Genomic DNA, 27,244 nt, shown 5'->3' on the forward strand with positions numbered 1-27,244 from the left:
GCTGGGCAGCGGCATCAGCACAGCTCCCAGTGAGCCATGCAATCACGAGGGTAAAAGAACCAAGACACTTATAACCATTCTGTACCTAGACAATCATTCTGCTTTTCACTTTCAGTATGGTATTCAATAAATGACATGAGATATTCAATACTTTATTGTAAAATACACTTTGTGTTAGATGATTTTGCCCAATAGTAGGTTAATGTAAGTGTTCTGAGCACGTTTAAGGTAGGCCAGGCTAAGTTACCATGTTCGGTAGGTTAGGTATGTTAAATGCATTTTCAACTTCTGATATTTTCAACTTACAATGAGTTTACCAAGACATAACCCCACTGTAAGTCGAGGAAGATCTGTAATGAAAAGGAGAACGTAACATAAAAGCAAACATAATAAATTTATCAACAGTTCCTTAAATCTAACCGGTATAAATGTACACTATTTTTCAACATTTATGCTTATTGACCATCTAACTATGTACTAAATATAAACACCTAAACACACTGTTCAAAATTACTGGCACTGGTATGTGAAATAGCTAACATTAGATATTGATAACTGACACCTTCTAATTGATGCAATTCACTAAATGACAGGAGAAAGGTATTGGCTGGTTAAAGGTCTTTTCAGAAATCAAATGTGATCATTTAAAATGTTCACATATCAGACTCACAAATTTATAAAAGATAGGAAAAGAGATCATTTTTCTTTAAGAAGACATCAATAATCTACTATGTGGTACTACCTAAAATTACATGCTCTTGCTTCAGGCTCTATAAAGTGAAGGTTCTTACTGTGCCAAAAGAGATAGTCCCACTTTTCATGGCTTCTCATTTTGCTCTTCTTGTCAATACCATCAACACACTGCATAATCCATTTCATTCAATACAACTGAAACCAACGACATTAATCAAAAAAGTAAGTGATAGTGTGGAATCCTAAAAAAATAACACCTTAAACGTTTTCTTTGAACTTAAAACATAAATGTTTATTCTGTTGCCAAGCTTTTGATACAGGCCCTTTGAGTTATAGATCCACTATAGTTTCACACTGTCTTACACAAACCACACCCATAATGCATCATCTACAATTTCCAGTTTCAATTTCTTTAAAAGTGAAGCAAGAACTTTAAAGATACTTTCCAAGGATCTAAATGAAGAATTCTTCCAGATTAAAAAAAAACTTTTTTATAAATTTTTATAGTTATCTCCTTATTGACTCATTTTATATTCAGTCTTTCCAAGGCAGTTACCTTAGTTTTCACCAAATCGACAATTCTTTCATTTTACAATCATATGTCAATGGTTGACACAATTTTGTATTGAACTATATGATTATAATACAAGTGCAAGCTGTCATAAAGTGACTCTTGGTAAGTCTATAAATCAACTGGTGGGAGCAATGCAGTGGGCATCAGTTAGTATGTCTTATAAAAAGAGAAGGAGTGTTTATTAAGACTAGTATCCCTGTTATGAAAGATCTAAATTCACTTATTGCCTTTATTGTACTCAGGACAGTATCTGGCACACAGGAAGTACTTTAAGAGTATTTGTTACTATCTTAGCATTAAAATTCAACTAGGTACAGTTAACAGTGCATGCAAGGGTGGAAATCCACCTACTTTACAGTCTCCAGAATCAGAGACAAGACTACCTGTATTTAAGTTGTCAAAAGGGGAGAGAGTAGGGAATATAAACTGCATTAAGTCCTCATTGAAAACATATGAATACAAGGTACAGTCAGTTTCACATTACTGCGAGTGGATTATCTAGCACTTAAAGGAAGAGAACTTAAAAGAAGGATAGCTCACATGTCAAGTCAACAAGAAATGAAGAAGCAGGTTCGTAACCCAATTAATCTATCACCTCAAAAATGCTAAGAGTATGGCTACAGGTCCTCGTAAAAGTGGCAGCTAGACTAGAGGAGGAAAGTCAGCTATAGCTTAGTGCACATCAGGTTACCTTCCTCTATTATCAACTCACTGATGACAGAAAGCATCAATCTCTTAAACAAAACCACATGGTGCATCCCAAAGCGCAAAACAAATGCCTTTGTTTTACCAATTATTATAAGTTAAATATTATACATAAAATTATATAAAATTAATGCATATAAATGCAATGTACAATAAAATTTTTAATTTGCCAATAACCTAAATATAAGTAAAGAGCAACTTAAATACTATAAGTAATAAATGCGGTGGCTTGGCCATTTTCTTTTAGCCTAAGTTTTGTGATGTATATCCAATTTGCAGGTACAAAACACTCAAGGCAACATGACAGAATATCTACAATAACCAGGAAGTTCAAAGACTGCAGCTACTTTAAACACCCTGTCCACTAGGAAAGAATCCACAGTGGCACTGACCTTCTTCCTTCTATGGACATCAAAAAGTACTGAAAATGTTATGAATAGTTCGCAGAAACTCAAGAGACAGCCCATGAGGCTGCACCAGTCCCACTAGATGGCACTATCACAGGAAAGTCACTCTGCTCTCCCATTTGGAGCAAGGGCTGAAAGCGCTCATGATCTCTGTAAAAATGAAAGCTGTCATCAACACAGTGACATCCTCATTGAGAAATTATGACCCATAATGAGGAATTCCAAGCTAGAAGGAGGAGCTTATCCAAAAGCACCTTTTCTCCCAGTACTGTGGTCACCTCCCCACTCCTATTTCAAATCAGTGGTCTGAGAGATACAATGTCTTGCAGGCAAAAGAAGTCCTGCAAAATGGAGATTTTCTTTTTCCTCTTCCTAACTCCACAAAATAATTTACTTGCCTTTTTTTTTTCTTCGCAAGTTTCTTTGCTATGGGTAAAAATACTCTCCTGCTAGTCCATGAATAACAAATTTATTGTAATCAATATACTTACCATGATTGGAAATTTCAAAATAACATACAATTAATGGCATAAAAGCTTTTGGATATGAAGTAACTTCTTTCTATGTATCAAAGGGAGAACTTCCTATTAAACAGATAAAGTTTTCTGACACCTTAGTTACATGATTTTAGGTTGGGCCTGGGCAGCAGAATTCACAATGTTACTCATTCCCCTAACTTACGCTCTACCCCATGGAAAGTATGCTTGGATACAGCTACCATGAACCTAAAAACAGAAGGAAAGAAAAGCATCCTAACAAGGAAGCCTAAAGAGTTTAAACCGCATACAATTTGAATACAAACTCACTTTTACTCACTAGGTGACCATCTAAACAGACAGATTTGGATAAGAGCCTTTTGCTGAATTCCCCAGTTAAAAGACACAACAAAGGTTATTATTAGGTAATCAATTGAATCAGAGATCAATTTAATACTCAAATATACTGCTCACTTACAGTTGAAGCTACTTCACCTAGATCAGAGAATTTACATTTACACATGTAACTTTAATATACAGCAACAGTCAGGAGTATAGCTGCTCCAAAGTGCCACAAAAGTCAGTTACTTAATTAAAGAGGCCAAGAAACTAAGAATTACAAAATATGTAACAAATCCTGTGTTCCCATAGCACCTCACCACAGCTCTAATACAGCTCTCATCACAGCATCAGCTCTCTGTCTAGAGCACTTGCCCTCTCCACACTGCGGGGGGGCTTGGAAGCACTGTACTGAGGCGTCATCCCTAACACCCTGCACAATGCCTAGTATGGAGCAGGTACTCAGTAGCTGCTGAATGAACAAAAACTATCAGGCTATTCCAGCTCACCAAAATTATGAGACTCCTCAAAGCAGCCAGTTTTTCCAACTAAACCCTGACAAACACCTTCTCCTTTAAGAAGCTACTGGGTCTTCCCTAGTGGCGCAGTGGTTAAGAATCCGCTTGCTAATGCAGGGGACATGTGTTCGAGCCCTGGTTCAGGAAGATCCCACATGCCGCGGAGCAACTAAGCCCATGTGCCACAACTACTGAGTCTGCGCTCTAGAGCCCACGAGCCACAACTACTGCGCCCAAGTGCCACAACTACTGCAGCCCGCATGCCTAGAGCCCGTGCTCCGCAACAAGAGAAGCCACCGCAATGAGAAGCCCGTGCACCGCAACAAAGAGTAACCCTCGCTTGTGGCAACTAGAGAAAGCCCGCGTGCAGCAACAAAGACCCAACACAGCCTAAATAAATATATAAATAAAAAATAAGAAGCTACTGACCAAAGCATGAGACTAAGATCTAAGTCACCATTAGAAATAAGATTTCTTGAAAAGCACAGGAAGGAATGTATCACATGAAGTCAAAGATCAAAAATTCTCGAGTCTCAAGTCCAAGGAAGCAACATCTTGGATTGGTGAAAATTTTAAATAAAACATCATAAATATATTTTATATATTGTATTAAAATCATAAATATGTTTTACATTTTGTACTAAAGCCATCCTATGAGAGTAGAGGGGTGAGGTAGCAGGTATATACGATTGCACAGGAAGCCATAACACTGCTTAACTTAACACCCGCCCATTAATGAGGCCTGATCTTATTTTATGCTCCTGGAACAAAATAAAGAATGAACAAGAAGGAAAAATAGAAGGAGAGAAAAAGCAGTCTGGGGGTACAACCAGGAGGAATCTGCTGAACTGCAGATTTGGAGGACTCACAGACTTAGCAGAGGCAGATTTTTCAAAACTCTACACATAACTATCCAGAAAGTCTAGCGTAATGAAGCTATGCCAATACCTTTGCATTAACAGTTTTTTCTGAGTGACTGAGCTTTGACAAAATGTGGCATAGAATCTACATACACATCCTGTTACTATCCTTGCAACAGACCCATGGGAAACCTCTCCCATATTAGAGGGTAAAAAGAAGTATATCCTCCCATAGAGAGTACCTTCAAGCAAGCATACTGTTAAATGACTGGAACAACTGGTAGGATTTAAAAGTTCACTGGAACCTTAAGCCAAATTGTCTCCCCCTTCAGTGTATCTGTATGATCCACCCAAATTGCTCTTTGTTTTTAAATGTGTTTACATTAGATTATAATCAGTGTTTGTTATCATCATTTTACTCACCTTACTAACACCAACTCCAGTAAACCTGGCCTCTAATAATTCCTGCCGTCGGGGGTCCAGGCTATGCAATTCTTCCATCATTTCTACTGAAAAAGAAAAAGTACCTGTGAGACCATAAAAGCTAAAACATGAGGAACCAATTTTTAGATATAACAAAACTCAGAGTAATTATTTCACCAAACGGTCACATACAGGTAAACCTCAAATAAATATGGCATACAAGTAATAAACTACAATGTGCTGCACCAAACAGTAATACATTTAAAGTTATAAAGTGGCTCAAAAGTCCTCTTCTGAGCAGTGGTTAAGAATCCGCCTGCCAATGCAGGGGACACGGGTTCGAGCCCTGGTCCGCGAAGATCCGACATACCACGGAGCAACTAAGCCCGTGCGCCACAACTACTGAGCCTGTGTGCCACAACTACTGAAGCCCACGCGCCCAGAGCCCGTGCTCCGCAACAAGAGAAGCCACTGCAATGAGTAACCCCCTGCTCACCACAACTAGAGAAAGCCCACACGCAGCAACTAAGACCCAATGCAGCCAAAAAAAAAAAAAAAAAAAATACAGCATGAATCAGAAGCTACTAGTAACTTAAAATAATGCTATTATATGCCTCCTTGCTCTAAGGACCAGATAGTAGCTCATGAAAAATGGAATTACTTCAAATTTAATAGAGAACCCATGGTAAAACCATCAACCGGCATTCACTCAGGAAATTAGTATAGCTCCATAACCATCCCTTTACAAAATCTTTCTCTGCCACTCCCTGGAGCAAGTAGGTTTCTCTAGACATCTGCTTTTAGCACTCCTTCCAAGCAGGGAGGGGCAGGAGGACACCATTTTTAAACTCCTTCCACGACCAATTAATGCACAGGCTACTCTCAGCAAATACCTCCATCATTTGCAAGAGATCAACTCTTGCAGAACCCACTGGAAACCTCCCCAATATTAAAAGTAGAAGAGGTGCATATACCATTACATAGAACCCCTTGAACATGTTATTAAATAGTTATTGGAATGATTGGCATGATTTAAAAGTTCACTGAAAACATGAATGAAACATGCTCCTCTGCAATCTAACACCTCCACAATTTCCAGTAACAACCCCTACAAAGTCCTCCAGTTTCATTTCCCTTCCTGGATTGAGAGCCTGGGGCAAAGGGGAATGAAAGGGTGGCAAATTAAAGTTTCACCCACACAGACAAGTGCAGGTTAGAGAGGGAATTAGGAAATTCTCGGAAGGGTAGAAAGGCATCTTAAAAAAGAAAAAGGAAAGAAAAAAAGAAGAAGAAAAGAGATTGAGCCAGTGTTTCCCTAAGTGGCCTTCCTCGCGTCTCGCCCTGCCCTAATCGAGGCCAGTATGGCAGAGGTTGCAACCTCCCTTCAAGACCCAGGGTCTCTCGTCACGTTTCCTAAACCTCCATCCTCAGGCCTGGCCCGGAAAATGACGCCCCAGCGGTTATTCCATTTAATGTCAACTCATGTTAAGGAAAGATCCACTCTGTTCCATTCCAGCGGGGCCTTAGACTGGGATCCTCCCTGTAGCCCACAGCCAGGAAGCAGGACCGATGGGGCCTGGTCCCGGCGCCCCTCGCCTCCCGCCGGCTCCAAACTTTCCCCAACTCCAGGCCCACCTGTCACGGAGGGAGGGCGGGCCAGCTCTCGGGGGCGCCCGGGAAGCTGCCGGGGCCTCCAGCTGCCCGGGCGCCCCCCTCTCCCCGCCGGCCGCCGGCCCCACTCCCAGGCCGGGGCCGCCTGGGCCTCCCCCATCTTCGGCCCGGCCCCTCAGCGACCCGCAGCCCTCGGAAAGCCCCTCCCGCCTCAGAGCCGAGGAGGTGCGGCCCCGCGCCGGCCCCCGTGTGGGCCCGGGCCGCAGCCTTCTCAGCCGAGGGGGTCGCCCGGATGGTTAATGCCCCAGGCCCGGCGCCCTCCCCCGCTCGGGGCTCAGCCTCTCACCTGCCGCCGCCGCTGCCGCCGCTCCACGCTCCTCCCGGGAGGGGCCCCGACCCGACCCGGCTGCGGACCGCTCTGCTCTCCCCCTGGGCAGGCCCGGGGCGGAGCCGGGGCCTCTCCTGAGCACCGCAACCCCCCGCCCGGGCAGCCGCCGCCGGCGCTGGGCTCCACGAGAGGGCGGGCGGGGGAGGGGGGCCTCGGAGGCCGCAGATCCCCGGGCTCGCGTACAGAGCCAGGCGCCCGACGCGGGCCCGGGCCCGGGCGGCCGCGGGGGGCGCGGGACCGGTCTCCTGGCGCCGGACAAAGGCCAAGGGAGGCACAGAAGGGCCCAGGCCCGGCCGGGAGGTGGGGGCCCACTCGGCTAGGGGCCACTCGGGTGCGGCGTGGAGGGCGGGGGGGGGATCGGAACCGCTGGTGCCCACGACCCGCCTCCGGCCCCTTAATCCGGATCGGTTCGGTCCGGATTAGTAGTGATCGGTGTAAACACACTAGTGAAACCGCGTGTTTCCTCGCGAGATTTGCACGGCTGGGAGGCAGGGGGGGGTCCAGTGGGGGTGGGGGAAGAGCCGACAGTGGGGGAGGAGGGGGAGGGGACGAGGAAGGTGGGGGTGTCCCCGCTGCCCCGGCGCCCCGCCTCCTCCAATCAGCGGCCGGGCTGGCGGGCAGGGGTTAACCAGGGGACCCCGCGCCGGCTGAGGAGGCCGCCGCCTTGCCGGGCGGCTGAAGGAGGGCGGGCGAACGGGCGGCGCCGGCGGACCCGCAGCGACGCTAGGAGAGGTCGGACCCGTTCGGAGCTCCGGAGACCCCACTGCCGTCTACGTAAAATCGGCCCTCGCCCCGCGGGACCGGCCCCAGCCGAGGAGGTTGGGCCGGCGCCCTGGGTCGCGGACCGGAGCTAGAGGGGCCTCGCCGCCGGGGCCGGGCGCTTCCCCGATACGCCTCGTCGAACCCTGCGCCAGCCTAATCCCTGGTCTCCACGAGTTTGGGTGAGAAGTGGGGTTGCTCTGCCCAGGATGGATTTTAGAGCAAGAAAGCCCGTGTGCCGGCGAACCCCGCCCGAACTTCCCCGGAGACGCCCAGTTAGTGAGTTGGCTGTGCCCACCCGTGTTGGCCGGCTCCCACGCCCCGCCACTCTCCAAACTCACCCTCCCACTCCCCAAATCCAAGCCGCCTTGGAAAGCGGACAGCGCTTCACCTCCACGTACCTGGTTGGTAGGACGTCTCCAGGGACAAGAGGTCCTCTGGGATCAAGGCTGACTCCCCACCCCCACCAGGATGCTGCCCCAAAGGGACTCTCTCGGTGCCCCCGGGGGGAGGTTCCATTTCAACCTTTGATTAACAACAAGGCCATCCTGGGTACTTAGGGGGCTCGGAGGGTAAGGGCTAGAATGGAGAAAACAGGCCTGCCCCTCAGTGTCTGCTGAGGAATGGGAAATGTGAAAGGGTGCAGTAGCTCCCGCAGCTAGGAGGGCTTCCTGCACAGAAAAAGCCTCCCATTTTGATCACCCAGCACCAGAGAAAAAATCACATTCTCCACCGACTTCTATGAGCCAGGACACTGACTTAAACTCAAATACCCAACTTTTTATTTTCCTTTGATGCTGCCTTGATCAGATGTCTGAAGATGACTTAAGGACTACAGGCAAATCACTTGGGAAAAATTCAGATAATGAACAAGAGCCTTGAACTTTTCCAGGGGGTAGGCAAGTACTTCAAGGGGAGTTTCTGCCTTTCTTTCTTCCTTATTCTTAATTCATCCTGTATTAATGGAACACAAACCTGCTGGAAGGGCAAAGGATGGCAGTTTACTTTTTGTTAGTTGCCCAGCCTTCCAAAGCCTTGGACAAATTCAAGCACTGTGGAAAAACTCCATTCAACCAAGAGTCACCTTGCTTCGAACCCAGCCAGGTTGGGCCCTGTGCACGCACATATTTCCAAAGATAACAATGTTTGAAGGGGAGGGGGAGAGCAAGTTCCAGGCAGACGAGGGTGAAAAAGGGCAAAGTGAAGGACTATCAAGAGAGCAGGAGAACCAAGAGTACCTTTCCCTACAACTCGAAAAGCAAGTGAGGCAAGCTCTGTCATTATAGCGAATGATCAAAAAAGTAGTAACTCCTTAAAATGACACTGGAATGTCTCAAATGAGAAGAGTTTAAAAGGAAGAGCGCCGGACAGAGTTGGAGCTGAGTTCCAGCCAGCTCTTTCACAGACAAGCTGCATGGACCAGTTACCTAACCTTTCAAGTTTCGCCAACCTCATCTGTGAAGGAGTTTGGACTAGAGGATAATAAGATAATAATAAGGCTATGATTCTATTTTTTCAGCTAATTTTTAATTTTTTCTTTGGCCACACCATGCAACATGGGAGATCTTAGTTCCCCCGACCAGGGATCAAACTCGTGCCCCCTGCATTGGGAGCACGGAGTGTTAACCACTGGACCACTGGGGAAGTCCCTGAGGTAATTATTTTTTAAAAAATAAAAGTAGTTACTGAAATACAGGAAAAGATGAGATTTTTAGTTTCACTTTGCCTAGTGCATTTTCCTCTGCATGTCAAAGAACTTACACTGCCATAGGTCTGTTCACAGCCCCACTCCACGTTTAACACTCATCCCAGCAGGAATTGCTCAAAGGAATTTAATGAATTTGCTTACCACAAAAATGAGGTGCTTCTGTTTATAAGCATCATATAAATGAAAATATCAACAGTAATGAAAAAGAACAATAGATGGATAATTTCAAAATAAGCTCTGTTGTTGTCAGATGGTTCTCACAATGTAATTTAACCTTGGGTTCATGAACCAACCAGTTTAAAGTGTGTTTACTGGGACTTCCCTGGCAGTTCAGTGGTTAAGACTGTGCTTCCAATGCAGGGGGCTTGGGTTTGATCCCTGGTCGGGGAACTAAGATCCCACATGCCATGTGCCCAGAAATAAATAATTAATTAATTAAAGTGTGTTTGCTCACAGGGCAACTTTGTGAGACTCAACTTGTCATAGACTGGCAAATGGTGACACTCCCCATGCAAAGGCCCAATTCCCATCAGCTTCAGAAGGCTCAAACATGGATTCATTTAGATGTGCACGTTGATCATCTGGTCCTTCCTGCCTTCAGTGTATGACAAGTTCTCCAGGTTCATGTTCATAGTCACAGAGAGGACCAGGGCACTGGTGTTCCCCAAGCTGTGCTCTGCACATCTCGATAGGTTAAATGCTTTAAAGGGAGTAGATGTACGCTGGACCTCGGGAAACTAGGTTAAAGTGGAATCCTTTATTTCAGTACTACTTAGAGCCTAAAATGTACAATAGGCATACGACAATCTCCAGGTGGGGGATCAGGGTATTCAGTGGTTTCCTATTTGATGTTCGGAACCACCACCCTGGTTTTTTGTTGGCTGGTTTGTGGTTTCAGGTACTCATGGGAGAGGTGTTTTGAGAAAGACACTGGGAAAAACTAAAGTAGTTCTAGCACTCTTTTGCCCTTTCACCTGTACCACACTAAAGAATGTCCAGCATCTTCTTCAGTGTTTCTTAATGTCCACCATCTGGCATATATTACTGAGCAGGGGGCCTTACGTGCACCTTTTCCAGAAGGGGCCTGCAGTGTGGTGGCTAAGAGGACAAACTTCCTAGTCAAGCCCCCTGGTTTTCATCTTGGCCCTGACTCTTACCAGCTGTGTGGCCTTAGGCAAGATATTTAACTTCTCTAAGCCTCAGTTTCTTTATCCATCAAATGGTGTTAAAAACCTCACAGGACTGTTGGAAGATGAAATGAGATAATGGTGTGTGCCTGACAGAGTAATCCCTAAATAAATGGTCCCCAAACCACACTTCTACCAAGGATGTAGACATTTGTCATTAGATTGGTTAGCAGTACACAGTTTAACTTCGGAAACCAGGCTGCCAATGTACTGAGTTGTTTGTGGGTCTATTTTCTTCATAACAGAAAAAGGACTTGATGTCCCTTTAAAGAATGCATTACAAAAAAAAAAAAAAAGTATTACATTTTATTTTGGGGGGGCGCGGGTAAGTAGAGAAAAATGTAAAAGTCATCTGGTCTGTTTATGTTCTTCCCCCATCCTGGAGAATTGAGGGTTTCTAATGGTGAGAAGAAATAACAAATTTTGTGAAGGCAATATTTCCACTATAAATTCTGGTAGGCAGGGCAGTGTAGAACGTCAGGGCACTGGTGGTTGGAATGAACTAGGTCCTAACCCCGTCTCTTCACCTGTCAGTTTCCTCATCTGAAAACTGGCCGGCACACCTAATCCCATGAGTGGCTTTAATTAAAGTTGAAATAGTGATAGGAAATGCCTTGTAACTGTGCCTGACATACAGTAGGCATTTGGTCAGTGTTATTTCCTCCCTTCTCCCCATTTCTAACAAAGTGGAAAAGCATCTGGTTGCCATGAAAGTGCACTATAGACGAAATAAATTCAGATCTCAGCCTGCGTAAGATTCTCTGCCTATCTCTATGTTTTTCATACCCTTCTTCTGCCCAGCTTGCTTCAGAAAGCTTTCCCGAGCAAGTCTCCTTGACACACTTTACTCTCTTTATCGTCATGCGTTCTTCCCCGCAGCCCAGTGATGCTGGAACAATATTCTTATTCTCCTGGAGAGTACCTCCCTTCTTTAATTTCCTCTTTCAACTCCCTCCCCAAATGTTACTTTTTAATACTTGTCTTCCCTGAATTGTGTGTTCCTTCTTCCCAGCAGCTGAAATGTAAAAGAAACAAGTAGAGGAGCAAAGAGAATAAATGCCCCTGAAAAGTAACAAGCCCCCTCCCCTGAGCTATTGAATCCTCCATTTTGGTCTTTCTCAGAAGACGTCAAGATAGGGAACAACAGCAAACACACTGCATTTGTGGAAGCTGGCAAAAGTGTATTTTATAAATCTTAGTTCTTCCATTGACCTTTCATATTAGGCTTAAGTAATCAACCTTCAGACACAGTGGCACAGGTCATGAGGGAAAGGGGGCCCAAGCCCACAGAGAAGACAGAAGGGGATCATTCGGCTAGTGGCCTTGGGCATGGTCAGCCCAGAAAGGCAAGTCAGAAGATGGATATTGTATAGCCTCTGAGTTAAGAACGAGTTTTATTTTTAATGGCTGAAAGAAAATCAAAAGAAGAATAGTATTTCGTGACGTGAAAATTACATTAACTAATTTTGGTGTCCATTAGTAAAGTTTCATTAGAACACAGCCACACTAATTCCTTTACATACAGTCTGTGGCTGATTTTGCACTACAAATGGCAGAATTGAGTAGTTGTGACAGGCAGGCAACGCCTAAAATGTTTAGTATCTGGTCCTTTACAGAAACAGTTAGTCAACCCTTGCTCTAGGCCAGGCCTTCGCAAATTGGACCAAGCATACGTATCCCTTGGGCATCTTGCCAAAATGCATCTGGGATAGGGCCTGAGAGTCTGCATTTCTGACAGCCCCAGGTGATGCTGTTGCTGCGGGTCTGCAGCCCACACTGGATTTCAATGCTCTGAAGGCTTGTCTGTTACATTAGTGAATGCTTTATGTGAATGCTTTAAGTACAGTGAGCAAATCTTTAAAAGTATGAAAAATTGGAGTGTAACCCATGATAATAACCTCAGTCGAATCTTCCACATTTCACTCCACTGTTTTGGCATCATGTGACAGCCTGAATAGCCGTGGAAATGGATTTGCCAGCCACCTTGCTGAGGCCAAAGGGATGGCAGCCCCAGCCCTCTTGTGATGTGGTGCTTCCTCTTATTGGCCCTAAACGTACCAGTCCAACTACAGAAGGGCCTTCTGTGTCCTGGTATTGCAGAATTTGGAAAGGAGATCTGAGTTCACCTTATGCAAAATACTCGACTCTTCCAACTGCAGGCAAGCAGTCCTCTCCCAGCTCTTTCTTCAGTGAGCAGTGCTTCTCAGGGTGACAAACTCCTGCAGAAACAGCTTGGATTCAAATCCCAGCCCTTCTACATACATGTTCTGAGACCCAAGGACACGTGACTTCTGGAGCCTCGATTTCCTTATCCGTGCAATGGAGATAATGTATGTAAAGCACCTGGCTTACTGCCGGATTCCTGCCAGGTGCTTCCAACCTGAAAGCATCATAAAACTTACATCCAAACCCTGCTCCTCCCCCTACCTAACTCATGTTAGAAAATGTCATTTCCATTCTTTCATTATTTATATCAAAAACCCTGGAATCATCCTCTCTTACACCCTTATCCCCAGCACCTCCACTCCAGCCTCACTGGCCTCCTCCCACACCTCAGGGCCTTTGCACTTACTATCCCTCTACCTGGAACACTTTCACCAGACACTTAGCAGGTGTGGCCACATGTTACTGCATTGCACGGAATGTGTCCTATCTTCTGCGTATGTGTGATAATGATACGGAGCTGGCAAGTGGCTGCCTTTCCATGATAGAGTGAGAAGAACCTCCAGGCCATTTCAAGAGACAACCATGCTAGGCTTTTGAGTAGAAATAAGTGAGGAGGGCAGTTTGAAAAGAAAGACCATTTCATCACAAGAAAAACAATTTTGGGGGCTTCCTTGGTGGTGCAGTGGTTAAGAATCTGCCTGCCAACGCAGGGGACACGGGTTCGAGCCCTGGTCCGGGAAGATCCCACATGCCGTGGAGCAACTAAGCCCGCGTGCCACAACTACTGAGCCTGTGCTCTAGAGCCCATGAGCCACAACTACTGAGTCCACATGCCACAACTACTGAGCCCGTGCGCCTAGAGCCCGTGCTCCGCAACAAGAGAAGCCACCGCAGTGAGAAGCCCGCACACCGCAACGAAGAGTAGCCCCCAACTCGCCGCAATTAGAGAAAGCCCACGCGCAGCAACGAAGACCCAACGCAGCCAAAAATAAATACCATAAATAAATTTTTATAAAAGAAAAACAATTTTCTTCTACTTCTTTAATTTTGTATCTATATGCGATGGTGGCTGTTCACTAAACTTATTGTGACAATCATTTCATGATGTACGTAAGTCATTATGCTGTACACCTTAAACGTATACAGTGCTGTAGGTCAGTTATATCTCAATAAAACTGGAAGATAAAAACAAAATAAAAAGAGCAAAACCAAATCCTTGCTCTCAGGTGCATGACAGTGAGAGAAACAGACAAAAAACACAAAACTATATGTCAGAGGTGCTGAGTGTCATGGAGAAATAGAAAGCAGGGTACGAGGATAGAGTGCTAGACCCCAGTGGTGGCAGGGATGCTTCTTTATATAGGGAGGTAGGTCAGGGACAGCTGTCCTCTGATAACGTGACGTGACGTCTGAAACAAAGGTGCAAACCTTGTCACCGTCTGGGGGAAGAGCCTTCCAGGCAGAGAGAACAGTGAGTGAAAATGGCCTGGGGCCAGGACCAGCGTGTTTGCAGCAGGATGACTTGTCAGGCAAAACTGCAGCGTCTCTCTGGGCCTTCTGGGCCTTGCACGACAGGGTGAGAAGATGCCTGCTGCTGAGCCGGGCATGGGTGTAGGCCACAATTTCACCAAGGTTTCGACATAATAAGGTGCTTTATGCTGCAGTGAGATTCAGTGTCTTGAGCCTGCGTTTAATGCCTGATCCCAAAGGGCAGGGATTATAACAAAAAGCATTTATTGAGCATTTATGGGGAAGGCACTGGAATGAGAGCATGTTCATTATTACCTTTAATCCTTTCAACCTTGAGGGAGGCCCACCATACAGAGGAGGAGGAGACAGTGGAGAGGAGGTGAGGGAGTTCTCTGAAAGGCGGTCTGGCTCCAGGACCGGTGCCCTCTGCCCCACCAGGCAGGGTTAGCGTGGGCCAGGGCGCGCAGTGCTCAATCCTGCCCCTCCTGGCTGACTCCAGGTTCCACCTGCTCCTTTAGTTTGCTTCAGTTAACACTAACTTTCTGTCACCTGCTTCTGGCTTCTGGCTTCATTACCCCATATTTATTGTGTTTCACAGCTTTCCTCCCTGGCCATTAGTTTCTACGTCCTCTGAAGGTGTGGATGTGGGCAGCTGGTTAGTCACTTAGGTAAGACTCTTACCAAACTCACCGTTGCACAGGATCTGGTTCTCAGGTCTTCAGGTCCCCCTGGTCCCAGAGTTAATCCAATTTGGGAAGAACCTCATCAAAATGCTGAGAATGGTACATAACCCTGTGTGCCAACTCGTTCACAGCCCTGGATGCCAACTCGTTCATTTCAAAAGGAGAATGTGACTGCCAAGTGGCAACATTTGACCCACAGACGCTGATCCCAGGATAGCTGCTCGGAAGGCTCCTCTGAGCAAGGAGCAAGGGAAAGGGCATGGCCTTAATGGCTCCACCGCGCACAGTTGTGTTCAGCTGCCGTTCCCAATTCCTCGAAATAGTGCCCTGTCTTGTAAAGGGACAGGACGCTGGGTCTGTCCCTCTCATGAAATTACACCAGAGCCCTGCTTTTTAGACTCCCCTCTCTTGGACTCTCCTCTTCTGAAACCACAATGTATATATATATATATATATATATATATATATATATATATATATAGGCTTACATTTTCTTGGAAATTTGGATAACCCATTTTTAGCCAAAGTTGCTGCTTTGTAGGTAGCTGATCTCCTCCATCACCGTGGAGTCTTCCAAGTTTTGTTCTCTGGCTTTGCAGGTATCTTGGTGAGGCCTCATGTTTGAGACTCTGCTTTAATATTCATTAGCATAAGACTTTCAGAAAGTTACTTCAACTTCCTCCTCTATCAAACCGGGAACTAACACCTATTCTCCTCTCAGCGTTGCTCTAAGGATTAAGTCAGTTAACACAATAAAGTCTTCTGGGGCTTCCCTGGTGGCGCAGTGGTTGAGAGTCTGCCTGCCGATGCAGGGGACGCGGGTTCGTGCCCCGGTCCAGGAAGATCCCACATGCCGTGGAGCGGCTGGGCCCGTGAGCCATGGCCACTGAGCCTGTGTGTCCGGAGCCTGTGCTCAGCAACAGGAGAGGCCACAACAGTGAGAGGCCCACATACCGCAAAAACAAAAACAACAACAACAACAACAACAACAGCAACAAAAAAAAGTCTTCTGAAATTTAGGGGGAAAAAAGTGTCATGTAAATGCAAAACAGAATTATTCTTTCAAGGCAAGTTTCCCCTAAAACAACAGTTTAAGCAACAGGGAAAGACGGTGACAGTACAGCTGGCCCTGCACATGATCTGCAGCCTACACTGCCCATTCACGCAGCAGCCCAGCAGCCCTTGTCCATGGGAGTGTGGTTCCACCAGGTCCAAGAACCACTGCCCTAATAAATACTACCTCAGTGTGAAGCCATCCACAGACTCTGGCTATTGTGTTTCCCCGGTCTCCCTGTGCTTTGTCCAGATTTAGTTTTTAGTTGCAGAGTAAATGTGGTGCTCTGAAAGGAATATAAGACGCAGAGTCACAAGCCCTGGGTTCACAACTCAGCTCTGCCGTGCACGCTGGGTGACGCTCAGCCACGTGTCCTCCCCTCCGCCTGAACCTCCCGCCCCCCCGTAAAATGGGGCTGCTCACATGACCTGTCCTTTAGAGCTGATGTGAGGATGGGATGAGGTACCCGAGGTTCGGTAAGATTAGTGTGGTGTCTGGCGTGCAGAAGACACCCCAATGATGCTTGTTGAAAATAATTAAATGTCATTGATTTGTTTGACGAGAGAAAGCAGTTTATCACTAGTCTTCTCCTCAAAATGCTTTCTTTCTTCAGAGGTTTTAACTTTTGCCTGACAAACCAAGCTCTTCTGTCTGTTAAGAATGTTTTTTATCTTCCTATTCTAACAAAATATTTGGAAGCCAAAATAGATGCTGCGTGTGTGCGTGGGGGACAGACTTTCTTGGTCACTGTTTTAGCCACCCAGACAGTGGTGTTTTAGCTCCCACGTTTCTTAAACGGTAGCAGGGCAAGATTTTACTTTTGCTGTTTCAATCACTGGCATCGATGTTGCAATATCACATAGTAACAGGTTCCCCAATCTGATTACTGGCTTAGTATCTTATTGATCAGCTGATCCGTTCCACTCCTGTATCAGAGCAGGAAATACCCTGATAGGTTCTTTTCTTCTACCACAGATATAAGACTCACCTAAATTACGAAGTCCTTTTTCCCTGGGGCGCCCCTTATACATATCTCCACAGGAGCTGGACAGAAGGACCTGTGGGATTGGAATGTGGGGAAGGGGCTGCACTGGGAGGCTTTTGGTGGTCACAGTGCCCAGAGGCTGCATCCCACCTGGCACTGATTCAGCATTTGCATGCTCCCACCTGCCCCATTTGGCTAGAACAGGTGAGAGCTGGTCCTGTGTCCTTGTGGGTCCTACATCTCCTGCCCTCCCCTTGCCGTGCTCCCCATAGGATTGGACACCTCCAGGATGTAGGCCTGGGTTGGGTTCTCCAGCCCCTGGTGACTCATCTCCCCAGTGGAAAAAGTATGAAAATTGTGCTTGTTACGTTAACAGATTCCTGAGAGCTGCCCCCGTTGTCCATTGAGGGAGTTTCCATCTTATAATTGGGAAAACAGAGGTGGTAGGTGTGAGGCAGAGAGCCTGAGCTGGGAGCAAAGCTGACCCAGGGTCCAGTCCAAGCTCTCCTGTCCTGGGCTCCGTGAACTTGAGCTGGTTACTTCATCTTCCCAGCCTCACCTTCCACATCTGTAAAAGGGGGATACAATGCCCATCTTAGAGGGTGGAGTTAGGCCCTTAAAGCATCAAGCACAGCACTGAGCACAACAGGGATTCAGTAACCGGGGGCTTCTTTATATTGTTCACACTTCAAATGGACTGTTTAGTCTTTTCAGTAAGTCCCCAGACTAGAGCTGGGTCCCAGCACTGAGCTGACTGAAGCATGACTGCAGAGGCCCTAGCAGCACCGGCCACAGAAGGGGGATTCAGGTGTCTCCACCCCCCTCCTTGGGGGCAGCAATTCCCCCGTCCCCCACCCCCCATAAAGCCCAGACAGTAAATATTTTAGGTTTTGCAGGCCATGTTGTCTGTTACAAGTCTCACCCTGCCAGCACGGCAGGAAGATAGCCACAGATGATACGTAATTGAATGACTGTGGCCGTGTTCCAGTTAAAAGTTTATTTGCAAAAACAGGCAGTTTGCCAGCCCCCTCATAACTCTCAAATTTTGGCTCACACCAGAATCGCCTGGGGGGTGTCTTCCAACACACCTTGCTGGGCCTCACCCCCAGGGCTTCTGACTCTGTGGGTCTGGACTGGGCCTGCATTTGTGTTTCTAAAAACTTCTGGGTGACACTCCTGCTGCGGGCCTGGGAACCATTTTGAGAACCACCAAAGCTTTTCCCTCTCCCTTCTTTCCCTGTGCAGCTGAAACACTTTATTCCTACTGCAAAAGAGCATTTATTGTGTTTTACTATGGTTAGTGGTTTGTGTGTGGGTCTCTGGGATCCGTTCCTAATCATCTTCCTACCCCAGTGCCCGACAGTAGCCACTGCCCATCATGAGCACTGAACTCAAGGGAGGTCACAGGCTCAGGAGCCCTGGGTCCAGCTCTGCTCCTTGGTGGACATTTCTCTCTGGAGCTCTGTGCGACACCCTGTCACGGAGAAGAGGAAAAGGGACTTTGCCCCCCTGCCTATCCAGAAACAGATCAGGAGAGGAGACATTCCCTGCTCAGACTAGACCTTGAACCTGGACTGTTTTCTAAGGAAATGAAACGAGGGTTGGGGGTTTGGTTTGTTTTAATTTTGTTATTTTTTTGCTTTGTGATGTATGAGTGTGGGGGGTTGAATCCAGACAGCTGACTGATGTGGAAAACCACTATTTCTGAGTTGCAGAGACTAAGAAGGCATTTACAATGACCTGCAGTCAGGGTTCTTTCCTCAGATCAGGCAGAATCCAGTTTGGTCCTGATAAAAATAAATAATATTTGATGGGCTTCCCTGGTGGCGCAGTGGTTGAGAATCCGCCTGCCAATGCAGGAGACACGGGTTCGAGCCCTGGTCCGGGAAGATCCCACATGCCGCGGAGCCACTGAGCCCCTGTGCCACAAATGCTGAGCCTGTGCTCTAGAGCCTGCGAGCCACAACTGCTGAGCCCGCGTGCCACAACTACTGAAGCTCGCACGCCTAGAGCCTGTGCTCTGCAACAAGAGAAGCCACCGCAATGAGAAGCCCGCGCACCACAATGAAGAGTAGCCCCCGCTAGCCGCAACTAAAGAAAGCCTGCGCGCAGCAACAAAGACCCAACGCAGCCAAAAATAAATAAAATTAATAAATCAATTTATTTTTAAAAATAAAAATAAATAAATAATATTTGAGACCTTCCCTATCCTAAGTGGCATGAGTACAACAACTCCTGGGTCCAACTCCCTCTTTTGGAACTTAGTGCCTTACTCCTGGTTTTTTTTGTGTTTTTTTTTTTTTTCGGTACGCGGGCCTCTCACCGCTGCGGCCTGTCCTGTTGCGGAGCACAGGCTCCGGACGCACAGGCTCAGCGGCCATGGCTCACAGGCCCAGCCACTCCGCGGCATGTGGGATCTTCCCGGACCAGAGCACGAACCTACGTCCCCTGCATCGGCAGGCAGACTCCCAACCACTGCACCACCAGGGAAGCCCCTTACTCCTGGTTTTTATCCTGAGGACGCTGCGAGTAGATAGAGCCAGGTGTGGACCCACACGTGCTTTCCCACCTCTTCTTGCTGGTGGGCATGGAGGAGGCCCCACAGGAGCTCACCAGAGACAGGGAGCAACTTAGTCCTGGGCTGGTGTAACAATGACCTTCCTCTTCCCAATTCCCAGGCCTCTCCGATGCAAGCTTACATGGGAATTCCTTTTAATCTGTGAAGTTTCAAGGCCATCCATACATAACCTTCCGTGCCTCACTCTCTCCTTTCCAAACTAACAGACAAACAGGGAGAAAGGAGTCCTTCCCCTCCCCATCTTGATGCGCTCTGTGAACACTGCCCAAGGTCCAGACATTTGCTGCTCATCTAGACTGTGGTGCAGAAAGCTATGAGCTATGACCCAGTAACCTGGAGCACGTGAAGTTAGCACGGCAAGGGAGCAGGAGTGACCCGACCGGCTTAGAACTCCTTCTGATATTCCCTGTCCCTGCCACCTCGTTACCCCTGCCTGCCAATCAGTTTTGCATCAATAAACTTTATGTTCCGGGCTTTGCCAGATGAATGAAAGGCGAGCAGCTAAAGACTGATCTCTGACCTCGGCACGTAAACAGCCTACAGATTGGACTTGACAGTTAATAAAGGAAAGGCCTAGCAATTCTCAGATGCCTTTTCGCCTTAATTAGATCGAGCATTCATAAGCTTTGGGGAAATCTTCAATTTGAAGAGGAAGACCCCGCAAGACAGGAATTCACATCTCTACCCGTTCATCCGTTCGGATTGTCTGCCCCTCAGTCTCTACTCACTGACCCTGGTGCCACCCTACTACCTGTGCTCAGCGCTGTGCTAACGGCTGTCGGGCACAGGGGCTGTAAGAATTCCAGGCGTCCGCACCATACTCTCCTGGAAGACAGCGTCCAGCTCGGCAGTCAAGCACATGCTTCGCTTCAGACAAATCCAAGCCTGAATCCTGATTCTGCCGGGTGACCTTTGGCAAGTTATTTAACCTGTCTGCCCTCAGTTTCCTCTTGGGGTTAATAATACCAACTGCCAAGGGTTGTCGTCAGGACTAAGTGAGACCATCTGTGTGAGGCTTGCAGCACACAGCCTGGTGCTTAGCAGTGACGCCAGACGTGGAAGTCCCAGCACAGCGCTCGTGGCTCGCTGGGCCGGCTCTCAGGGGCTGAGAGGCTCCTCCCCTTGCCCTGGCCTTCTGCCTGCCACTGGGGAGCCAGTGATGATAGGCAAGGTCTCTGCCTTCAGTGGCCTGAGAGGCCTACTGTTGACAGTGCTTTTAGTTTCTTCATCTATAAAATGGGGGTAGTGGTGCTAATCCTCCTTGGAGGATCAGGGAAGAGCCTAGCACAGAAGCCTGCAAATGCACTTTGCCGAAGGAAACGACTCTGGGAATATTAGATGCCGGTAGCAGCCTCTGGCTTGTCATTGGATGCCACGGCCCCTGCAGGCTGTCTTTAATAATAGATACTTTCAAATTCCTGAACCCGCTTCAAGCTATATTTGCTCACACACGGAGGTTTATTCAGTGTTAATCACATTAATGTGCTGTTTCATTTCACGCTGTGCAATGCCAGCTTCAGCGAGAGCCCAGAGACAGCAGAATTTACGCTCAAAGGGACCTCGTACTGCGTTTATCCAAGCGTCGTCAAGGCATCTCAGCGCCCCAGCAACCTCCGGGCCACCCCCCTGCTCCCCCAGGGGTGCCCTCAAGCCTTAAGCAGTCTTCCTTTCAAGTGTCTCTCTGTATCTCTTGGTTTTTACCCTCAATTAGAAACCTCTTAGGCAAGTGTCCAATTTTTACTAGCCATCTTTAATCCTTTAACAACCCAAACACATGCTATTCAGTAAAAGCTCTCCATCAGGTATCATAAGGGACCCTGAGTGAACAGGAGTTTGCAGGGTCCTTTGAGAGCCCCCAGTTCAATCCCCTCATGTTACAGATGGAAAAACTGAGTAGCAGAGGGGTAAGGACTTAAATCTCTCCCCTGTTGGCTCTTTCCCTAAGCTGATGAATAATCGCCATTCAGATCTTAAACACCAAACAAATTTGCCACTTTTTCTTTGGCTCTGCGCCTCAATCTGCTTGAAACAACCACTTGCCCTCCTGACTCTTGTCAGCTGAGAGCCTCAGATCCTACTTCCTGAGGGGTTGCCCCCCCCCGCACCGATCCCAGGGCCCAGCGCAGCACCTCAGTGCGGTGTCCCCTCCAAGCTTGGGGCCACCCGTCGGCCAGCCTTCCCAAGGACTTTTTCCGGCACCTCTCACCCCTTTCTTACAACATCAATTTCTCCCTTTCCACGGGAACATTCCTGTCAACATACACTCTTGCTCTCATTTTAAACATTTTTGTGCAAAACCCTCCCTTGACCTCACGATCCCCTCCTGGTACTATACCATTTCTCTCCTTGAAAACTTGGCTGTTTCCACTTCCTCTACAACTGCCATTAACTTCTTTTTTTGTTTGTTTTTTAGAGTAAACGGTGTTTATTTTTTGTTGAATTTTTTCAATCAAATGAAATTGCTTAATTTAAAAAAACTTCTCTCTTTTCTCTTTAAATACTACAATTTCATTTTACCTCAGCAGACACCTAGAAACAAAACACTGGACCCACCAGAGAAAACAGGGCAATAAAAGCATCAGAAATTCAAATCAACTATGGAAGACCTACTGTTAGCTGGCAGCTCTCAATTCTAAACAGAAGTGTCCCAGAACCTATCGGGTTTGACAAAAGTTTCTTAGAACTCGGGATTTGGGAAAGTTGGACTCCAACTGAATTCTATTACAAAGAAGGAAATTAAGGTCGATGCATCAAATGAACACCCAAAGAAACATTTAAAAAACGTGTTTGAGGGACTTCCCTGGCAGTTCAGTGGTTAAGACTCCGTGATTCCACTGCAGCGTACGTGGGTTTGATCCCTGGTCGGGGAACTAAGATCCCACATGCCGTGCGGCCAAAAAAAATAAAATAAAAATATTTTTAACAAGTGTTTGACTAAAACTCAGTATGTGAGATTATTAATAACGTGTCCTCCTAGTTACTTTGTCCTGGAATATATATAGGTTATTTGTAGCTATCACTGCTACAATATCTTCTGAAAAATGCCAAGCTGTATGCAAGATCTTTTTGCTAAAGTCCAGACTGTCGACACCGATCTCGCCTTTTCTCTGCTTGCCCCTCACGCACACTGCTCAGTTTTAGGATAGCTTGGGGTTTGCTGTTTTCCCTCAAGGCCTCAAGAGTAACATCACACTTGCTGTTTCGGTCAAACATCCTGAAGAAGTTGTTGTAGGAGCCTGTTATAATGACACTGTCTGACCCATTCCACACACACTCAAAGTTATCAAAAATGCAGTCATTTTTGTAGAGGGAGCACAGCCTGCTGCAGAGGTAGCTGTGAACCAGGTAAGTCTCAGTGGGGCGGTTTTCCATGTTGAGATTCCAAACTTTGATGGTCAGATAGTCTCTGGTCATGATATACCTCCCACTGTGGCTGAACTTCACATCCGAAATCGGAGAGATAATTTCAGAGAATAACGACCTGTTGCCTGGATCTTCCGGCTCTTCAAAAACTGGTCATGGAGGGTCTCGGGGGAAGCAGGGGGTGTGGGGGGCAGCTGTGGTTCACTGTGGGGGCAAGGACACTGGTGGCAGAGGCACTGGGGACCAGTCATCTGCGTGAGCTCTCTTGGAGGCCGCCACCCCCGCACCACCCAACAACCTGCAGGCTCCGGTGCTGGGACGCCTCAAGCCAAACAACAAACAGGGTGGGAGCACAGTCCTGCCAGTTCACTCTTTCTAATTTTTTTTCCTTTTTTTTTTATTTTTAAAATTTATTTATTTATTTTATTTTTGGCTGCCTTGGATCTTTGCTGCTGCACGCGGGCTTTCTCTAGTTGTGGCGATCTGCGTTGCGGTGACTGGCTTTCTCATTGCGGTGTCTTCTCTTGTTGCAGAGCACAGGCTCTAGGCACGCGGGCTTCAGTAGTTGCGACTCGTGGGCTCTAGAGCGCAGGCTCAGTAGTTGTGGCGCACAGGCTTAGTTGCTCCGCAGCATGTTGGATCTTCCCGGAGCGGGGCTTGAACCCGTGTCCCCCGCACTGGCAGGCAGATTCTTAACCACTGCGCCACCAGGGCTTCTGCAGTGGAAGTGTGGAGTCTTAACCATCCGACTGCCAGGGAAGTCCCTAGGAAAAATTTAAGCCTACAGGAAAGTTGAAAAAGTGTTAAAACAGCCCCCAACCTAGATTTTCCAATTAGCATTTTGCCACATATGCTATATCTCTCTCTCTAATAGATACATATAAACTATATATAAATCTAATACCTATATATAAACTATGTATATACCTATGTATATACCTATATATAACATAAATACAATTTATATAAATATTACATATATTATATGTAACATATACAGATATATATGTATAGTTTGTTATTGTTGAACCACTGGAAAACTTTCAGGCATCTTGCTCCCTCACCCCTAAATACTACAATACTACAACATGTGTCTCCTAAGAACCAGACCTCTCTCACGTAACTGAAACTGCACAACTCAGATGGGACTCGAACCCATGGGCTGGGACTCGAACCCACTGTCTTTTAATTGAGATCACACACCAGGTCTCAGGACTTAATGAAGCTCAGATTCTTTATGTCTCAGTGCAGAAGTAATTCAGCAAGAGGCAAAGTGATAGGTAAGAAGTGGATTTATTTAGAGAGATACACATTCCATAGACAGAATGCAGTCTGCCTCAAAAGGCAAGAGCGACCCCAAAATATGGGGTGGTTAGTTTAGGCTGTTGTTTTTTTTTGCCACATGGCTTGCGGAATCTTAGTTACGCGACCAGGTATTGAACCCAGGCCAAGGCAGTGAAAGCGTGGAGTCCTAACCACTGGACTGCCAGGGAATTCCCTGGGGTGGTTAGTTTTATGGGGTGGATAATTATATAGGCTAATTATGCAATTACCCAGCCCATAAAAGTGGGAGAATTATTCCAACTATTTGGCGGGGGAGGGCAGGGGTTTCCAAGAATTGGGCCACTGCCCACTTTTTAGCCTTTTATGGTTAGCCTCAGAACGATCCTGGTGCCCGCGAGTGTGCCATTTAGATGCTAATGTATTACAATGAGCGTATAATGAGACTCAAGGTCTACTGGAAGTGGAATCTTCCACCATCTTGGGCCTAATCAGTTCTAACCAGTTTTTGTGGTATCTTCAACAGCTATGTCATTCTTTTAAAGGTTGTGCCCTGCCCTCTTCCCTCCTGTTTCTTTTTTTTGACTGCACCACGTGACATGTGGAATCTTAGTTCCCCCACCAGGGAATGAAACCCCGCCCCCTGCAGTGGAAGTGTGGAGTCTTAACCACTGGATCGCCAGGGAAGCCCCTTCCCCCTGTTTCATAACCACAGACCATTATCACACCCAAGAAATTAAATGCTGATACAATAATCTAATATAAAGTCCATTTTCATATTTCTTCATTTGCCCCCAAAAGGTCCTCCATAGATACTTTTTTTTTTTTTTTTGCGGTACGCGGGCCTCTCACTGTTGTGGCCTCCGCTCCGCGGCATGTGGAATCTTCCCGGACCGGGACACGAACCCGCGCCCCCTGCATCGGCAGGCGGACTCTCAACCACTGCGCCACCAAGGAAGCCCCATAGCTACTTTTTTTTTTTTTTTTTTTTCCTTCTTTTTTTCGGTACGCGGGCCTCTCACTGCTGTGGCCTCTCCCGCCGCAGAGCACAGGCTCCGGACGCGCAGGACCAGCGGCCATGGCCGCGGCATGTGGCATCCTCCCGGACCGGGGCACGAACCCACGTCCCCTGCATCGCGAGGCGGACTCCCAACCACCGCGCCACCAGGGAAGCCCCCCATAGCTACTTTTTAATCCAGCTTTCATTCAGGGAAGAGGCCCACCCCAATTTAACTTTCAGATCCACCACTCCACCCAGAGTGTTCAAAGTCGGGTGACTTCTTTACCAAATCTAAAAAGCCCTCTCTGGCCTTGGCAGGGGGGTAACCCAGGGCAGTCTCCAATGTGGGCTTCTGGGTCAAAACACATTCGGTTCCCCCCCTCCCTTCCTTGCTCCGTCCCCTCTACCAGTCCTGTGAATGTTGGGGGACCCCAGGCCTTTGTGCTGGGCCCCTTCTCTCCAGTTCCCAGGTGGTCTCATCTAGGCTGGTGGCTTTAACACCAGCTGCATGCTGATGCCACCCATATTTCCAGCATCCAAGCTCTGACATCCCCCAACTCCAGACTGATGTACCCCACTGCTTTCTTCTCAGCATCTCCCCTGTGACGGGCCATCAACATCTCAAACTTAACATGTCCAAACTGAGGTCTTAACGTCTTCCCTTCTTTCCCATCTCAATAATAGCATCCCCCTCACCTATCATCTGCCCCGATTCCACCCTTCCCTCACCAGCCCCCCAACCACTGGGTCTTGTCTGGACCCCTGCTCCCTGCATCTTCCCCGCCGCCTCTGACGTCTGGTCCACCCTCAGGGGTCTGCATAGCGCGGGAGCCTCCAAACTGCTCCTTACGCTTGCCCCACCACCACCGGCACATTTTCCAGCATTGCTAATCTTTCAAAATTGTAATTCAGGTCAGACCACTCCCTCTTTTAAAACCCTCCAACAGCTTCTCCTTGTAATGAGAAAACCCCCAACTCAGCGGGGTTTCTGAGGCCCTTGGTGGTCTAGTCCTGGCTTTCTCCAACCTACTCCACCATTCTTTCCGGTGACCCTATCCTGGCCTCCACTTAGTTCCTTAAATACCCAGGCTTTACCCCCTCGGGCCTTTTGTTTCTACAGGCTCTCCCCTCTGGCTGCTACGCCCTTAGCCTGGGTCTCAAGGTCGGCCTGCCTGTTGGAGATTGCCCCGGCTCTAAGCTCACGCCGCCCTCTCCAGGCAATCTCCTGGGGAGGGCTCTGATTGGCTTAGCTGGTATCACATGAACACCCTTGTCCAATCATCTGTGGCCAAGAACAGGTCCCTGGGAGGAAAACACGGCTGCCAGGAGTTGCACTGGTTCCCCTGGGGGTTGGAGGTTTGGGGCAGGGGAGCGGTTTTGCGGGAAGAAGGTGGGCAATGTCTCTAAGTCTGCTCAGCCTTCAGTGCACTCGGCCTCTCAGCAGCGCTTAACCTATTGGGAACTACCCCTTTTATTTTTCCAAAATGTCTATTTTAGCCAAAAAGGGCAATATATACTTACTGATAAAAGAGTTAAAAAAATACAGAAAATAACAAGGGGGAAAAAAAACAGGATTACACCAGCTGAGGACAACCACTGTTAGCCTCCATCGGCTCTGTTGTCGCCTCCCTGGTCAATCTCCAGCCATGAACCTTGAATGGTTCCTCACCTTCCACCGCTTCTGCTTTTTCATTGTATATCTGGATTCTTTCTCCCATTTTTTTTTTTTTTCGGCTCTCACTGAGATATCACCCACTGCAATGGCTTCAACCAACCACCACGTTTATGCGGGTGATTCCCTAACTGAAATCCTTTCCCACCAATTTCTTGGTTTCAGATTTGTATCTGGCTGCTAGATGGCCCCACAGGATGGCCGTGGGTGGCTCAAACTGGGAGGCTCTCCTTCCATACCCTGAAGTCTCTTCCTTCTTCTCTGGATTGAAGCCCTAATTATGGCATTGATGAAGTAAAATTCATATTCTATGGCAAGACGAGAAAAATTTAAACAAAATTTTT

The 27,244-nt window shown here is 47.3% G+C and overlaps 1 protein-coding gene and 1 pseudogene across 4 annotated transcripts in view; both read right to left on the reverse strand.

Annotated features, from left to right (window-relative positions):
• Window positions 1–7,305, reverse strand: part of TLK2 (tousled like kinase 2) — a 103,118-nt gene extending 95,813 nt beyond the window's left edge. The window contains exons 1-2 of one of the 4 annotated variants that reach the window (XM_059996621.1): window positions 6,953–7,305; window positions 4,996–5,078 (exon numbers count right to left, since the gene is read on the reverse strand). In XM_059996621.1, the coding sequence (XP_059852604.1) occupies window positions 4,996–5,076 (81 nt within the window). In that variant the 5' untranslated portion in view covers window positions 5,077–5,078; window positions 6,953–7,305. Of the gene's footprint in view, window positions 1–791; window positions 889–4,995; window positions 5,082–6,952 lie in introns of those variants that run through there. The other 3 variants (XM_059996620.1, XM_059996619.1, XM_059996618.1) reach the window with 3 other exon arrangements.
• A 5,409-nt stretch (window positions 7,306–12,714) lies between these two features.
• On the reverse strand, window positions 12,715–26,103 carry LOC132414868 (serine/threonine-protein phosphatase 2A 55 kDa regulatory subunit B beta isoform-like; annotated as a pseudogene).
• Between the last annotated feature and the right edge of the window lie 1,141 nt (window positions 26,104–27,244).

Source organism: Delphinus delphis, chromosome 19 (assembly GCF_949987515.2).
Source record: "Delphinus delphis chromosome 19, mDelDel1.2, whole genome shotgun sequence".
Lineage (NCBI taxonomy): Eukaryota > Metazoa > Chordata > Mammalia > Artiodactyla > Delphinidae > Delphinus > Delphinus delphis.